Consider the following 16,589-nt stretch of genomic DNA (forward strand, 5'->3'; position numbering starts at 1 on the left):
CCCGCGGCGTGGCAGATGCGCGGAGCCAGTGCGGCTAAAGCTGGGGATGGACCCGCCGCCCGCCCCTCCTCTGACGTCGGGCTGGGCCCCGCCGCCCTTCGGGGCCAGGCTGCCGCTCCGGGGAGCCGCGAGAGGCCGGGAGGGTCGCGCGGCCCCTCAGAAGTACTGGTGCCCGCCACAGCACAGCACGGCGGCCCGCAAGGGAAACGGGGGAAGCGATGCAGGCGGCGACACGGCCGCAGTCGCGGTTCCTCTGGTCCTCACTCGTGGGGCAGCCTCGAGAACCACGCACTCCCAGAATTTAAATCGCCGCCAGTTCTGCGGCTCCGCGCACAGTAACCTCCCCTTGTGCCCTCCGGACAAACTGGCCACACGGAGACTCCGTCCGTCGTCGTCGACCCCCTCCCCCGCTCCCCGCCGCCTCTCCCTGCGGCCGGTGCCAGCCCGCAGCCTCTCCGCGCCGGCACCCGGCGCCCTGCCGCGCAACCGTCCTACCCGGACTGTGCCGGGGTGAGACCCGCGCCACGGCGAGATCCCACCACAGCCAGCGCGGCGCCGGGACGCGCCGGTGAGGGAGGAGGACACTACAACCGACGGCTCGGCTGGAGCGTCCTCGCCCCGCTGCCCGGCCACCCATCCCCGACGGCGGCGGTCGCCGCACGCAGCGGCCGGTCCCGCGGCGCCGGCAGTCCCTTTCCTTTCGCCACCCGGACGGGGGCATCCCGCGGGCATCGCGCCCGCCGCTCCGACGGCGACCTCCCTCCCCTCCGTCGCCCTGTGCTCCCCCATACCTTTTTCAGCGCTGACATTCTAGTGCATTATTAACGCGGCGGGTGCGGGCTGCGCGCGGGGCTGCCGGTCAAGAGAAGGAGACGCGCGGTCGGGAGCGGGAGCAGCGGCGCGCGCCCAGCATCACCCCGCCGGGGCGCCGCCGCCCGCTCCCCCGCGCGCCGCCGGGGCTGCCCGCCGCGCGCCGCGCCTCGCCGCGCCTCGCCTCGCCGCCCCCCCAGCCGCGCGCGCGGCAGCGCCGCCCGCCAGCTCTGCGCAGCCGCGCTCCCCCTGCCGGAGCCCGCGGGCACCGCGCCGGCCGGGGCGGGGCGGGGCGGGGCGGCCCCGGCCGGCGGCGCGGACACGCCCCCCGCCGTGCCTCCGCCAATAGCGCGCCGCCGGCCCCGTGACGGACAGGAGCGGCCGCGAGCAGGAAGGAGGGCGAGCGCGGGGCTGGACGGTGGCGTGGGGCAGGTCCGGTTCCTCCGAGGGGGCCCGCTCGGTGCTGCGGAACATGGCCCTGAGCTGGAGGGAAGGTAAGGCGAGGCTGGCCTGGGTGGGAGAACGTCGAGTACGGGCGTTTCTGCTGTCGTGCCGGCTTCTCGGGCCTGGGGACAGAGGGAGCCGGGGGGGCGGTGGCTGGCGGCCCCAGGCGGGGCGGGTCGCAGCTGAAGCGCGTCCCTGTCCTGGTGTACCTTGCTGCCGTGGTTCCTCGCCGGGGACTCGCGTGTTCCTCTCCTCGGCGCCCTCTCCCGCGAGGGAGGCCGAGAGGAAGCCGTCAGTGGGCGAGGAGGGGAGCTCTGGCGGACGCCTCCCCGCCGGAGCGACCCTGAGGTGGGGCCGCGGAAGGACAGGTGTAAGGTGTGTGGTGGCGCGGCCTCAGGGTCGGAGTCCTGCTCGGAGCTCCTGTGCTGTCCCTCTCCGGCTCGGGCAGCAGGGAGGAGTCCTGCTGCTGCCTATTGCCACCGGGGCGCGGGACGGAGGAGTAAACAACATGACTTCTAGGATCGCAAAGTGGTTTTTACGGTGAACGCCTTTTTTTCCCCTCAGTGTGCACGTATATGTGTGCTCATTGCTAACGACCACGTAGCTTGGCTTATTCAAAGCGAGTTAGCACAGTTCTGAAAGAACTGTCGTACTATACTTGCAAACAAAACAGATCTTCCCCTACCCAAAAATAACTTCCATCTATTCGGTTTGCCTTTATGTTTTATAAAACAGACTCTGCACAGGAATAATGCGATTACTAAAAATACAGCTGTTCTTGAAGGGATAGCTTGTTCTTAAGGGGGGTTGAGTAGGGGTGAGCTGTAAGGGAGCTGAATGCTTGCTTACTGTCGTGACTTTGTGGCTGGCTCTTGAGTTTTCAAAGAGTTTCAGCGTCCTAGAACTTGAGTCCTTCCTGTGAGGAAAACAACGTGAGAGACTGAACAGCAGTTTAAGGATTGGTGTTTAATTGCTGACTGACTGTAACTGGTGATATTTTTGAAGGAAGTATGAAAACAGACTAGTTGATGCTGCTGGATGTAGCTTCATTGTGAGAAATGGAGAAGGCAGATGGAGTAACTATTTTGCTTCTAGTTTGACTTACTTTTAGGAAGACAGGGGAATTACAAATTGATGATTTCTGGAAGAAAGAGCTGTGAAGAGTGAAGTCATTCACTTGTAAATAAATACATGACTCTAGAGCTGAGAATGAGAGGAAATAAATTCCAAAGCACTCAAATTGTTTAAAACCAAATGTCAAATAAACAACTACTTGTTTTAGTAAAGTGAAAAACTAAAAATAGCATGCTGATATTTTATATTTTTTTATATTATCATACTGAGCAACTCTTTGTACTGTGTAAGGTTAGAAATCATTCATGTTTTCTTCAACCACTCTAAAGAGGGATGGGTGAAGATTGGCAAGAAAATACAGGAAGAAATACAAGGATGATTGGACACCTTTTGGTCACCAGGAATGAAATAACAAATTGGAAGAGTCTGCAACCTCAGCTGATCACTCTCTGTAGCCCACAGCATATACGGAAACTGTTGACTTTTTGTTGTGTAAAACTATATACGTTTTAAAGAAGGCAGATATCTCAGAGAAGATGTGAAAAAGAAGCTTTAGACACTTTAAGGTTGCTTTTCCTCATGTCTGTAGGCGTAGGTTGAAGATGCTGAAGACAGACATTCAAGGTGAACATTGAGGTTCTTTATTTTGTATTGCACAGCTTGTAGGTCACAGAATCACAGAATGGGAGGGGTTGGAAGGGACCTTTAGAGATCATCAAGTCCAGCCTCCCTGTAGAAGCGTGGGTCTAATTGTTGATGAAGAGAATTTAAATATTAGAAAGACAGTAAGCCAGCAGTGTGACTGTCCTGGCACTTCACTTTGCCAGGAAAGGGTTGGGGAGGTATAATTGGCAAAGTGTTCTGATATTGTAGGGCTTTTTTTGTTTTTCAGTTGCTCATGTACCAATGATTTCTAACAGGGCTAGAGGTACTAGCAGTTGTCATTGTATGTATTACTGAGAGGATGACTATCCTCTCTGGCACAAATGAATTCATAATTCATAAGTGTTAAACTTCATCTATAGCATCTTAAAGCTCTAGTTATCATTTTTGAAAATTTGTGCAGCCCCAAGGTAACACTATCATAAAAGATTATAGAGTGGTGTTCTGACTGCTGATGGGTAAACTTAAGGTACTGGTGTAGGTCTCGTATAAGTTATCAACCTTTACTGCTAGTAAGAAGTGATACAGAAGTCAGTATTGCACACAAAGGATGATCTACTGGTGCTACAGGAGAGTTCCTGTTTGAAAGATTAAACTGGAGATCAAATGTGGGCAGTCAATAGTACCAAAATGTTTTAAACTGAGAGGATTACATCAAGGAGAGATGAATCAAGTGACTTGGGCTTAGGGCAGGAACCCCCTACTTGTAGCGGGGTATCATAGAATGGTAGGGGTTGGAAGGGACCTTTAGAGATCATCTAGTCCAATCCCCCTGCAGAAGCAGGTTCACGTAGATCAGGTTGCATAGGTATAGTGGTATAGTTTGGTTTACAGTTGGCCCAAATTTGAGTAGCCGTAATTATTAATAATAATCAGGGAAGTTGAGCTTCTTTAGTAAGAGTGAGTGAGATAACTAAAGATTATTTGAATGAGGTCTCTTTGATTGTGCAAGGTAAAATCAAGATAATGATGCAATATGAGAAATGTATCATTAAGTGTTGTGAAGGTTGCACAGAGAAATGGATAGCATGCACAGATTGAAATAATGGTGAAAATGCTCTGTTTTCCCAGGGCTGTGGTAGGAGTGCACATCTTCCAAGGTTTCACCATGAGACAAACAGAATTCTTGTGAACAACTGGAACAAAATCCTGATGTTCTTATTGTGGTGGTGATGTAGTTTCTTATGTGTGTCATGTTGAGTTTATTACGTGTCTAGGAGCTTGTGGCTGCAATTAAAGTGGCTTGTCGAGAGATCTCCAAAGCCTTTGTTGAGACAGGATGGCACGATCTGTTACTCAGATTATTATTGAACTATATACAGTCATGCAGAATTTGCTGACAAATGTAGCACCTGTCTTACTGATTTGAAACTGCAATGTGATACAGAGATCGCGTTTGGTGAAGCTGAATCAGTTTTGTCTGAGGAGAGGAAACAAATGTCTGCTTTTTGTAGCAAATAACTTACTATTTTCTGTCTGCATCTGTCATGAACTGTATTGGCCTGGATGCACACAGGTCAATCTCTGAGTGGTAAATCACACTCTCATTGTGACTAACTCCTTAATTTAGGTGAATGCATATGTATGGGCTATATAATCACTATATTCTTTGCCTTTCCTTCCTTTCTACCCTACTGACACATGCGGTACAATTAAAGAAGTCATTCTTGTTCACAAGTTGCCTCAAAGATAGGAGAATAGCATGTTACTGAGTTCTGGGTAAGAAAGTGGTTTTCCATATATTATAGAAATTAGTGCTAAGTGAAAATACAAATGGAGCCAGATTTTATAGACTATTGTGTTATAGCACAAAACTGGAGGTTTTTTGTGTGATGTGGTTCTTGAACTGTAATAAGACAGGAAATCTAGGCAATTAGCACCTGATTTTAATGTGTGATGGGATGCAGAACACTAATAGATTCCGTTTTGGTGAGAATAACATCAGAGGTCTAGAGACAGACCTCAACACTGTGAAGTTAATATTGCACGCTAGATTTAAAACAGCAGCATCTGAGCTTGTGCAGCTAGGTCCCTGTGATGTTTTGGTTAACAGGGCTACTGAGGTGCAGGCAGCTGCTACTTAGCAGTTCAAGCACAGAATTCATATGACCTTGAATACAAGTCCTTCTATTATTTAATTCCCAAACAGTACATGTGGGTTCACCATTTTTTCAACAAAGTCTGTGATAATAGCTTTAACAGTGAAGAGTAAGATGTTACATGGAATATCAATGAGACCCTTAAAACTGGGGAAGAAGCCTATCTCCAACTTACATGTAGATATTCTGTAAAAAAAAAAAAAAAAAAAAAACTGTAAAAAATTTTTCAGTAGAATTGAAAAATTGTGTAAGGAGCTAGTCAAGTTAAAAATCACTGGTATAAAAATCACCCGGGGAAATGGAGCAAACAACCTTTGTTCGAAAAGTTGCTTTTGATGTGAAGGCAGATAATTAAAAGTAAAAAATGTGAGGCTGAGAGACTGTACCTTCCAGACCAAGATTCTTCCAGACTCAAGGTTTCAAACCTGTAGGGAGATCTTCACAAGAAACCAATTACTAAGTGATATGGGATTCTTTACTATAGTAAGTAGAGGGAGAAAAAAGATGAAGGCCCAAAAACCTTGAGCTTTTCAAATGTGAGTAAGGAGGGGTGTGAGGAAACACAAGCTAGTGTGAACTATTTGGTTGGGCTAGATGATCTCTAAAGGTCCCTTCCAAACCCCTACCATTCTATTGACTCAGTTTCTCCACTTCTTGAAGGTCCTACAGAGTCTTTTGAAATGTATTAGAAGGTGCAAGTTGTTGGGTCTCAGTAGGGGTAGCTATGTGAAATTACTTCTTCCAGTCATTCAGACATAATGGCTTAGTGCTTTCTCGGGACTTAAGGTGTGAGTTCCACCCTGAAATTTAAAGATGAGAAGTTACTCAGTATCTCCCTCAAGAAATAACTTCAGAGAATAACAGTGCTGTGTGGAAACAAGGGCTATAAATTTATGGATAGCTGCGGTTAATTCTGAAGTGTATGTTATGGATCCACATCAGTATGAAAACTGAAGATGCTCTAGATGAACTGCAGAATAACACTCTCTTTGACCAAACACAGATCTTATGAGGTATTAGATTCAATGTTTGTCTACAAGTACCTCTTTCAAGAGATAGTCAGCTTCAGCCTCATTTTTTGCAGCAAATCTTTCAGGCCTTGCTTTTATCCTGTTTTGTCCTTTAGTTACTCTCCTAAGAGCCTGTTACCATAGCTTCACCTGCAGGATGAGGACTGCTTGCAGACTGTGAACACAAAGCAAAAGACTAAAATTGGAGGCTTCCAATTCCTATGTACATAAAACTGTACCTCAGCCACAGCTAGAGTTCTGTGTATTTCACACTCCTCCCTCCCCCCCGGCTTGGGAAGACCAATTTTCTTGTTCACTTAACAGTGCTTTGCTTTGATTTGCACACATTCTGTCTATGGTGCAATGGGGCTATGTCACTCTGGTATAGCTGACTTCAGTAGTAGCAGGAAAATTACATTTCCCTTTTCTTCCTCCTGACTTGAACAAGAGCATCACTTTATAAAGATAATATACACCCTTATGATGATCTGAACTGTCAGGCTATACATGATGTAGCTGCATGTCACTGCGTTCTTCTTTTCTTCCTTATATCTCTCTGCAGCTTGAAGATTTCTGGAAATGGGGAAAGTTGCATAAAAATGGAGTGAGGAAAATGATGGCCTGTTCAGCTACCATGGAATGTTTAGTTAATTCCTCCCTTTCCTATTTGTTTAATTTTAATCTGTTGGTAATTGCTGAACTAGCATCCCAAGTCTGGCAATCTTCTCTGTAGCTAAGTGATCTATACTCCAAGATCTTTTTGAAGTTAAGATTTAAATTGCTAGTCATTGTCCTTAAGGCTGCAAAGTGTATGCTTTTGTACATGCACATTCTCCTGACTTCATCTAAGCCTCTAGTCTATGCCATTTCTAGCAATGGTTCTGGAGTCTGCAGGCTTTCAACTGTGTCTTTTTTTATTTGTTTGTGGAGTTTTGGCTGTGGAGGTTGATGGTTACAGATTTTCTTTTTGTCTGAGAGCAATGCCTGTATGGCTTTTCTTGTGTTACGAAGTTCAAGTCAAGATTAATAAATTTAATTATCCTCAGAGGTCTTGTGTATTGATTTCTTGGGACTATAGCAGGGGCTTATGCGCAGTGCGGGATCATCTGTACTGAGTACAACTTGGATGCTCAGTGGCAAAATTGGTATCTTGTACAAAAGGTCTCTGCAGGGTTGTCTCATGTAAACAGAGGATGACACCTTGTATGTGTCTATTGTTAGGTGTCCTGGCAGAAAATAAATCAGCTTCTATTCCAGCTTATTCTCAGGTCTCAGAGGGGCTGGAGGCAGCTGGGCTTAGAGTCTGAGGGATTCCTAATTCGGTGCTATAAGAATGATCGTGTTGGATATATTGAACTATCACAATTAGAGAACCAGCACAGCCATAAGTTTGGTCATGTTCACTAAGAACTGTCATGCCTTGATTAATAGTGCAGTTTATTGAAGCAACAGGAAGTACAGATCCTTTTGGATTGCTGGCAATAAATACACTGTCTGCAGAAGAACATGCAAATGTTAAGAATATGAATATCATGGCCAGACATAAGTGCATCAAAATATGAAGTGACTCTACAGAGATTTCTCAGCTTCCTGGGGAAGCACTCGGTACAGCTGAGCGTTCAAATCTCACCTAATATGTGTCCCAATGGGGAAAAGAGATTCAGCCCATTGACTGGTCGCAGAAGGCAATGATTAGGTCCTCCCAACTCATCTGTGATGGTGTCTTCCCCAGCATCTCACCTCTCTTAAGCCATATTTATACTACTTTTTACTTTCAGGTGGAGCTTGAGTGACTCTAGTGATACATACCTTTGTTATAATTGGTCTAAAATTTCCTTGTTTTGCTTTTAAATGTATAGACTAGAAGAATTCAGAACACATGCTCAGTGAGAGATGATCACACCCTGGAGGCGGATAGCCTTTGGGATGGAGGTGTGTTTTGGTATTATATTGGGCAAAGTTTATTCAAAGGATGTGACTTGGACAAAAAATGCAAATCTGTCGGTTCAAGGTAGCAACTATGCAGCTTATCAGTTCCATAGTACCACCATGTTGCCATCCCTGCAATGGTATCAGAGCTTGTCTGCGGTGTCTCTACTCTGTTGCACCCTCTGTGCTGTTTCTCTTGAACTCAGCATACCAAGCTCCGCTGGTGCTGCTGACCTCTAAGGCTGCAGGTTCTGTAGCCTAGCGAATTACCATGGAACAGAACAGATGCTGTGCATATTGGCCGCTTCCACTCGGAAAGCTTCCTTCATGCTGTACCTTCATTTAAAATGTGAATTTAACTTTAATTTCAATAAGTCTCAGTAACTCACCTCTAGTAATTATTCTGCAGCATCATAACTGCAAGCTCAATTTTGCCTTTAGCGTCTGAAATAAAAACCAAGTGCTTTCGTCTTTGAGACATAGGGAGCTATGACCCAAGAATCTCCGTGTTAGGCCAAACAGAGTGAAGACCTTTTGTTCATCAGTTTGACCAGTTGAGCAACTCCATCAGAAAGACTCTGCAAGATCTAAAACATCATCCTGTGTTTTTAAGGGGCAAGTAAGCTTTTTGGGGAATGGTTTAAGGGAATGGTTCATAGCTCCTAGCCAGAAGTTATCGTCAGTCTTTCATCTGCCAGCTGGTAAGAATGGCAGTCTGGCTAATGTTTTCTTATATATCAGTCTCTTAAAATGCTTTTATGCCCTATTGCTTTGAGTCCTAACGAAATACAAGTATCTCTTTTATTCAAGAGTTATTCTTTTCAAGTGGCACCCTTGGGCATTTCCGGTCAAGAGCAGACCGTCCAGATCTGATTAGAGAAGAGGAGGTTTTCTAGGCAGTGGAATTTTTATACTGAAATTGACAAGGCCCTAGGCAAGCTGCTCTAGTTGATCCTACTCTGAACATTAGAATTAGACTAAATGATGTCCAGAGGTCCCTTCCAACCTTGATGGTTTGTTGATTTTTGACAACTGTCCTGTCATGGACTTGATAGGAGATGCGATACTGAAATCCTTTAAGTCTCTGATATTCAGAAGGATTTACATAATAAAAGAGCGTAATTCTACACTAATGGAGATGAACGGAACATTTTAATGAAGCCATGTCCATATGTTCTTCACGTGGATTGTCATTTTGTCTGCTGTTTCAGTCCTCTTATGTTCTGCTGTACTATCTTTTCGTCTGCTTTAGCAGAAGTAGCGTATTAACACATCTTACACGTGGGATAGTTTCAGGAGAAATTCCTGACTCTTCTGTTTTTGGAAGACTTCTGCTTGTAGGAGAGAAAAAACAAGTAGGACAACTTGCAAGCTTCACAGAATTCTAATATGTTCAGTGCTCTTGATGCCACTTATTTTATTCTTGCCGTCTAAGTTGCATTTGAGTAGGAAGAAGGCAACTAATTGCGAAATGTGGTGAGGGTGCTTACAGTATGTATGGCAAGTAGCCAAAAGTTCATGGCAAGCGCTCTCCACAAAAATGTTTTTGAGGAAACTGTTGCCTCCCACACTCAGCTGGACAGAAATGCTTCTGATGATGTTCAGAACTTTATTTGTTCGGTTATTCAGTGCACTTTTGTTACATTCTGTAGTTGTAACTGAGTTTTAAGGCATGCTGTCAAGTCCAGGAAAACTTATAAATCCGCAGTGGTCTTCCAGTGATGACTCTTGTGTATTTGTAGGTAATCTGATTATGTGCATAAGAAACTCACTGGTGTTGATTTACTATGTACATGCCAATGCATTTCTTTGAAGGAGACTTTTTACTTGTCTCTCAAAATTGTGATAGAAAGATCCTGGCTGTTCCGAATTTGTATCATTAGTCAGCATCTGTTCTGCACTCTGTTTCTTGGAGTTACACTTTTCTTTCTCTGGGAGGACTGACTGATTCCTCAGAAGGCTGTGCTGCCATTCAGCGGGATCTTGACCGGCTTGAGAGTTGGGTAAGGAGGAACCTTGTGAAGTTCAACAAGGACAAGTGCAGAGTCCTGCATCTGGGAAGGAACAACCCCATGCACCAGTACAGGCTGGGGATTGACCTGCTGGAGAGCAGCTCTGCAGAGAGAGACCTGGGCGTCCTGATTGATAATAAGCTAACCATAAGCCAGCAATGTGCCCTCGTGGCCAAGGCAGCCAGTGGCATCCTGGGATGCATCAAGAAGAGTGTGGCCAGCAGGTCAAGGGAGGTTCTTCTCCCCCTCTACTCTGCATTGGTAAGGCCTCATCTGGAGTCCTGTGTCCAGTTCTGGAGTCCTGTGTCCAGTTCTGGAGTCCTGTGTCCAGTTCTGGAGTCCTGTGTCCAGTTCTGGAGTCCTGTGTCCAGTTCTGGAGTCCTCAGCTCAAGAGGGACAGAGAACTTCTAGACAGAGTCCAGCAAAGGGCCACCAAGATGATCAGGGGACTGGAACATCTTTCATATGAGGAAAGGCTGTAGGAACTGGGGCTCTTTAGTCTGGAGAAGAGGAGACTGAGGGGAGATCTTATTAACGTTCACAAATATCTAAAGGGTGGGTGTCAGGAGGTTTGGACATCCCTTTTTCTATTGTAGCTAGCAACAGAGGAATGGGATGAAGCTGGAACACAAAAAGTTCCACTTAAACATAAGAAAAAACTATTTCACTGTGAGGATGAGGGAGCAGTGGCACAGACTGCCCAGAGGGGTTGTGGAGTCTCTTTCCTTGGAGGTCCTCAGGACCCGCCTGGACATGTTCCTGTGTGACCTGATCTAGGTGAACCTGCTTCTGCAGGGGGCTCGGACTAGATAATCTCTAAAGGTCCCTTCCAACCCTATGATTCACTCGTTATATCATATAGAGACCTGCTGCTTTTCAGTTTTCTGATGTATTTGTCCCTCACTATCTTCACACCTGAGTTGTCAAGAATATGTCATAGAACTAGTTTGCTACCTACTACAACTTGTTCTCATTTCTGAAAGTACTATCTCCTTTTCGTTACTGCGAAATTCCTGTAAAGATATGTCTTCTGGTGTTACTTGGGCAGGAGGAAGGCTCAGTGCTTTCAGTTACTGTTTGGGCCTTTTTAATAGGGTTGCATGTTTCCATCCGGAAAGTGAATTTGTTTCACTTCTGAAATTAAATTGAAAACTTCGAAGACAAGAGTAGAATATGTAAATTTTTTTCACATTTGTAGGTCTATCAGAATTTAAATTTTCTACTGAAAACTTCGAGACAGTTGGACTGAATGATCATTGTAGGTCCCTTCCAGCTGCTGTCTTCATCTTGAGTTTACAGCTCTCTGCATTTCAGACACAAGCACAGTGGGGTGCTCTTAATAATGCTATGAGGAAGGTTCATGAGTTTAAATGCATTCTGAAACAAAGTATAGTGGCTCTGCATTTTAAAAACCCAAATAGTGGAAGATTTTAAACTGTTTGCCATTACTATAAGCCAAATTTCACTTCCTTTATGTGGAAAACTTGATGTCAGTGGTATTTCTTTGGGAAAGTTAAGCAAAATGCTCGTCTCATCCTAGTGTTCTAAATGAGTTGTGTATAGGCATTTTTATGTACTGCTCTTTAAATGTGACTATACATTAGGTACTACTGAAGTAGTATGCAAATTTCAGGATCTTGGTTACTGCACTAAGGTGTTACATTATTTTTTTTTTAATTATTTTTATTTTACCCCTTTACAAAAACAACAATCATGCAGAGTGGTTCTAACTAATAACTTGTTTGATCTTTATAGAAGCATTGAATGGTAGGGGTTGGAAGGGACCTTTATAAATCATCTAGTCCAACCCCCCTGCAGAAGCAGGTTCACCTAGATCAGGTTGCATAAGAACATGTCCAGGCAGATCTTAGACCTCCAAGGAAGGAGACTCCAAACCCTCCCTGGGCAGCCTGTGCCACTGCTCCGTCAACCTCACAGTAAAATAGTTTTTTCTTATGTTTAAATGGAACTTTTTGTGTTCCAGCTTTATCCCATTACCCCTTGTCCTGTTGCTAGCTACTATAGAAAAAAGGGATGCCCCAACCTCCTGACATCCACCGTTTAGATACTTATAAATATTAATGAGATCGCCCTCAGTCAGCCTATCTGATACTGTTTGACATATCATGACTCCTTTTTTCTAGCTTTAGCTTCAGTAACGTGTTTTGGACCTTTTTTTGGTTGCTGTTAATCATGCAGTGGTCTAAGTCTATCATATGTATAATTAATCCAAAATCTGTTTTTAAGTTAGGAAAGCTTTTCTTTCCCTGGTGACCTTTGTAATAACTAAGATATATTTTGTCTACTTCCTTTTAACAAATAGAAAAATCCAGTGTGATCATATAGCTCTGATCTCTAGCTTAGTTTGCATGCATGTCAGTAACCAAACGTAAGGAACCCTGGAATAGTCGGTGAAGAAAATAGTATTAGAAACAATCTTCAGTGCAGCTGGTTTTAGTCCTTTCTGTTTGCTTTTCATCTCTGTAGTGTTTGTAGGAATTTGAGCTCAGTGTAGGAGAATAAATACATTGTTTTCTTTTTTCCTGTTAATTTACCAGAAGAATGTTGTAATAGTTCTAGATGTGTTGATTGACAATTCTCATTCCGTTTCTAATATTTTTGTGGTGTGGCCTAGTGTAATCTTATGCTACACAATACTTCTCACTGCTTGGGTAAAATTCTTTTGGCACCTTTTTGCTTAGGCTAAACAGGCAAAGCTCTCTATGTTCTTCTTTATCATGCTGATTATTGTAAATACTCTTCTCTGTGACTGCTCAGGTTTGAGTTCAGCTGGTTTCTACACAAGAGACTTTAGACTGTACAAAGTTTTTTGAGATCTCTGTAGATTCATATATTAATGTTAATTTTCCTGCCTTGAATGAAAAAATACTTGGCCTAATAGAATCTTGGATCATACTGGCAGTGTACATGACCTCCATCACAGTAGTGACTCATTCTCTCATGATGGATTAAACACACATGTTTTTATCTGAAGTCACCACTTCAGTTAGCAATATTTGCTTGTCTCCTAAGTGTAGAGCCTCTCTCCCCTCAAGGGAAAAGGGTCTGTTAAGGTTTCATTTCTCTCTTTAATCTTTACAACCTTGTTAACAGAGGCAGTGTCAATGTAGCCTGGTGGTCCCCTAAAGCAAAAGAGAAAAGACGATTGTTACAGCTTTTGGGCCAGGCACACAGTACCTCCTTTTGATTATATGCCTGACTCGAACATTGTCAACTGTGCTTAATCTGTTTGACAAAACTGGTGTGGCATGCATGGCTCTTGCCCCTTCCATCATATCTGTGCATTAATGCAGTGAGATGGGTGGCAAAACCAGGTAGATTCAGAACATAAATCATCTTTAGTTGATGACAATGTCTAATGCTTCTCTCACCTCCACTCACTTTCAGTGTCTTGTTTTCAACACTATACATCTCACAGCATGGAGAATCAATCCGTTGTAGAATACTATAATAGTCCTGTCAATAAAAGCCCTGTCAAATTCCTGGAGGTGAAAGAGCACAAAAAATGTGGCAAATGTTTGTGCTACTTTGGACTCTGGAGACATCATCAGTAGGAAAAATCTTTCCTTATGTTACTCAGAACTAAAATGGCAACTGCATATGCTCTGACAACATAGAATTCCAAGTGTCCCTGGGCCATGCTCATCGAATCTAGAGGCCTAGAGCTTCTTCCAGTTGTCGCTGTGTGACCAGGTGTTTGGAGCCATCTCTTCCTTCCATAACATACAGCTATGGGGAAATTCTTCTTCACATGGTAGCATACATTCCCTATAGAAGTTAGGAAGCATCTGTAGGCTTTGGTAGGCTGAGAGTGATGGACTGTCTATAATACCTCAGCAAAATAGAGCCATGATAAGCTACTGGGATAGTTTTAAAAGATGTACCATGAATTGGGTGAACTCATGTCTTCTTTTCATTGATTTTTGTATGGTCTATACCTTTTAAAACTTCTTGGATTACTGTCTGCTGTGCCACATTTTGCAGACAAGTAAAGACACTTGAAGGCAATGCAGAGCTACTGCTAACAAACATTTTATGTTGCTTTCAACTGCATCCACAGCACTACTGGTCCTGGTCTCTTAACTGCTTAGCTTATCTGCCTTCCTCTCTCACTTTACTTTCTCTGTTAGTTCCAGAGACTGCTTTGTTCTAAGAGAGAGATACTACTGCAAATGTATGTGCAACAAGGCTTCCCTTTTTTTCTTTGTAATTGGCTTCCAGTTGTGGTTCACATTTCTTTCCTGTTCAGTCCCATAGATAATTCCCCTCAAAGTACTCTTTCACTTCCAGACTGCAACATCAAGTTTTTTAATGTGTGAATATAATTTTCAAGAATATCCTCAAAACCGTACCCAGTAGAAATATAAAATTCATTCTCTTGTACCTTGTGCATTTAATACTATATGTGAATGTGGCAATTTTTGTTTTGTTTGTGTATCTCATCTTGCTGTGATCTCCCTTGTCTTTTCTTGAGGTCTTTTTGAAAAGATGTCTTAAAATCATATGTGCTTGTTTAGAGACATCAATCTCCTATGCAAAGTGTAAAAGCATTCCCAGATTATTCTCTTGCAAGACCACGTGAATCTGTACAGATCTTCCATCAGTTACACTGACTGAAAGACAGCCACAAATAACCATGTGTACTTGGCTATGCTATAGGTGTGGTGAGACCAAATCTTATTATTTTGGAATTAAGATAGATAAGTCTTTGTTAGTAGATATTTTTCCTTAAATTTTCTTTATTGTTAATCTCCCGTTAAGAGGTAGCTATTTTTAAAGTTTCGAGCAGTTCTTACCATATGGACTGGTCTCTACTTCATACTGCTAAAGACATTTAAGTTAAGAGTTTTGAATAGGGGAGGAAAACTGGTCTGTAGCACCAGGCAAGACCAACCTCCTGGATTAAGCCAACTCTCACGGATATCACAGGATATAGATATATAAAAGTAATTGCAGCACTAAAATCCTAAGGAAAGAGCATCCTCTGTCACCTGAAAAATGGTTTGGTATATTAGAGCTGAGAGTCTTAACCATGAAGCAGAGTGGTGCTTTAGAGCATGTAAATCAGCTAAGTTTCCTTGTTCATTGGTACACAGGACAAACTTGGTTTTTCCTTTTTTTTTTTTTTTTTTTTTTTCCCTTCAAGCTAGAATATGCCTAAGATTCAAATTTGTTCAGATTAAATCAGTAATTTCTTGTTCAGCTGCTCAGTAGTCATACCACCTTCTTCATTCTGATGAGGAAGGTGTACTGCTGGGATATCTTGCTTCCTGCTGATTTGAGACAGCTTGAATTGCATCAGGTTCCAGTCAAGGGACTGGAGCATCTTTTTTATGAGGAAAGGCTGTGGGAACTGGGGCTGTTTAGTCTAGATAAGAGGAGACTGCAGTAGGATCTTACTAATATTTACAAATATCTAAATGGTGAATGCCAGGAGATTGGGGCATCACTCTTTTTTCTGTTGTATGCAGTGACAGGACAAGGGGTAATGGGATAAAGTTGGAACAAAAAAAAGTTCCATTTAAACATAAGGAAAAAACCCCAGGTACTTTGTGGAGTCTCCTCTAGAGGCTTTCAAAACCCACCTGGTCGTGTTCCTGTATGACCCGATCTAGATGGACCTGCTTTAGTAGGGGGTTGGACTACTAATTCTAAAGGTCTCTTCCAACGCCTATCATTTTGTGATTCCGTGACCTTGTCATGCCTACGTGTCACCACTATTCGGTTTCATTGTTATGTTTATTGGGAATTACTAGTGGTCTTAAGGGAGGACTTTTGCATGCAGAGAGGCACTGCATGGGTGTGAAAGCCATAAAGAACTCCCCCTCTCTGCACTCAACTGCTACTTCCTGTATCTGTAGAAAACTCCAGCCTGTAAGTTTGGATGCTCCTTTGGTAATGGCAGTTAAACCACATCTTTGCTGAAGTAAATCTATCACTGCTACTGATCTAGATATTCCTTTATAAGCAAGAGAAATTTTTGTGGAGGAATACTTGCCTCAGTATTCACATCCTCCCAAGGCAGGCATTGTTTCAGCTTGCTTTCTCGAGCATATGTATTAGATATGGGGAAAGCGCCATGTGGATGAGAAAGAATTAATATATCACAAGTGATCTTCTATTGCTTTCTGAAGCAATGATAAGGGGCCTGTGAGTATAGTCATTTTAAAAAGGAAAGGAAGCAAATTACTTATTTTTGTGAGAATAACTGAACAGATGACTAGAGAAATCAGATTTGAAAATGGGAAGCATAAAATCCACTGTAGCTGTGAGGAAGCTGAATCTCCTCAGGAGATTTTGAGAAAATTTATTTCCCTGTATTGATTCCTCGGTATCTCAATGATCATTTTCTTTGGAATAGCTTCCTCAATGCAAGTGCTTGAATGTTATTTTGTGTACTGATTTTTGACTGTGCTAGAGTGTTTTCTCTGTGGTACTGTGTTTTAAATTGGTGGTGGAAAGTGTTGATAACACACCAATATCATGGTTATTGCAGAGGAGTCCTCTCACATCACGAAGACCTCTCT

At 43.6% G+C, this 16,589-nt stretch overlaps 2 protein-coding genes across 9 annotated transcripts in view; one reads left to right on the forward strand and one right to left on the reverse strand.

Annotated features, from left to right (window-relative positions):
* The window catches only part of DLGAP2 (DLG associated protein 2), a 466,793-nt gene extending 465,855 nt beyond the window's left edge, over positions 1–938 (reverse strand). Inside the window, exon 1 of the mRNA XM_061989737.1 lies at positions 792–938. Within this exon, the coding sequence (XP_061845721.1) occupies positions 792–809 (18 nt within the window). The 5' untranslated portion in view covers positions 810–938. The remainder of the gene's footprint in view (positions 1–791) is intronic.
* Positions 939–1,203: 265 nt separating this feature from the next.
* The window catches only part of ERICH1 (glutamate rich 1), a 94,952-nt gene continuing 79,566 nt past the window's right edge, over positions 1,204–16,589 (forward strand). For all 8 annotated transcript variants that reach the window (XR_009818218.1, XR_009818219.1, XR_009818220.1 and 5 more), the window contains exon 1: positions 1,204–1,304. Coding sequence is in view for 1 of the 8 variants with exons in the window: in XM_061990663.1 (XP_061846647.1) it covers positions 1,283–1,304 (22 nt within the window). In the remaining 7 variants the exon portion in view is untranslated. The remainder of the gene's footprint in view (positions 1,305–16,589) is intronic.

Source organism: Colius striatus, chromosome 2, assembly GCF_028858725.1.
Source record: "Colius striatus isolate bColStr4 chromosome 2, bColStr4.1.hap1, whole genome shotgun sequence".
Classification (NCBI taxonomy): Eukaryota; Metazoa; Chordata; class Aves; order Coliiformes; family Coliidae; genus Colius; species Colius striatus.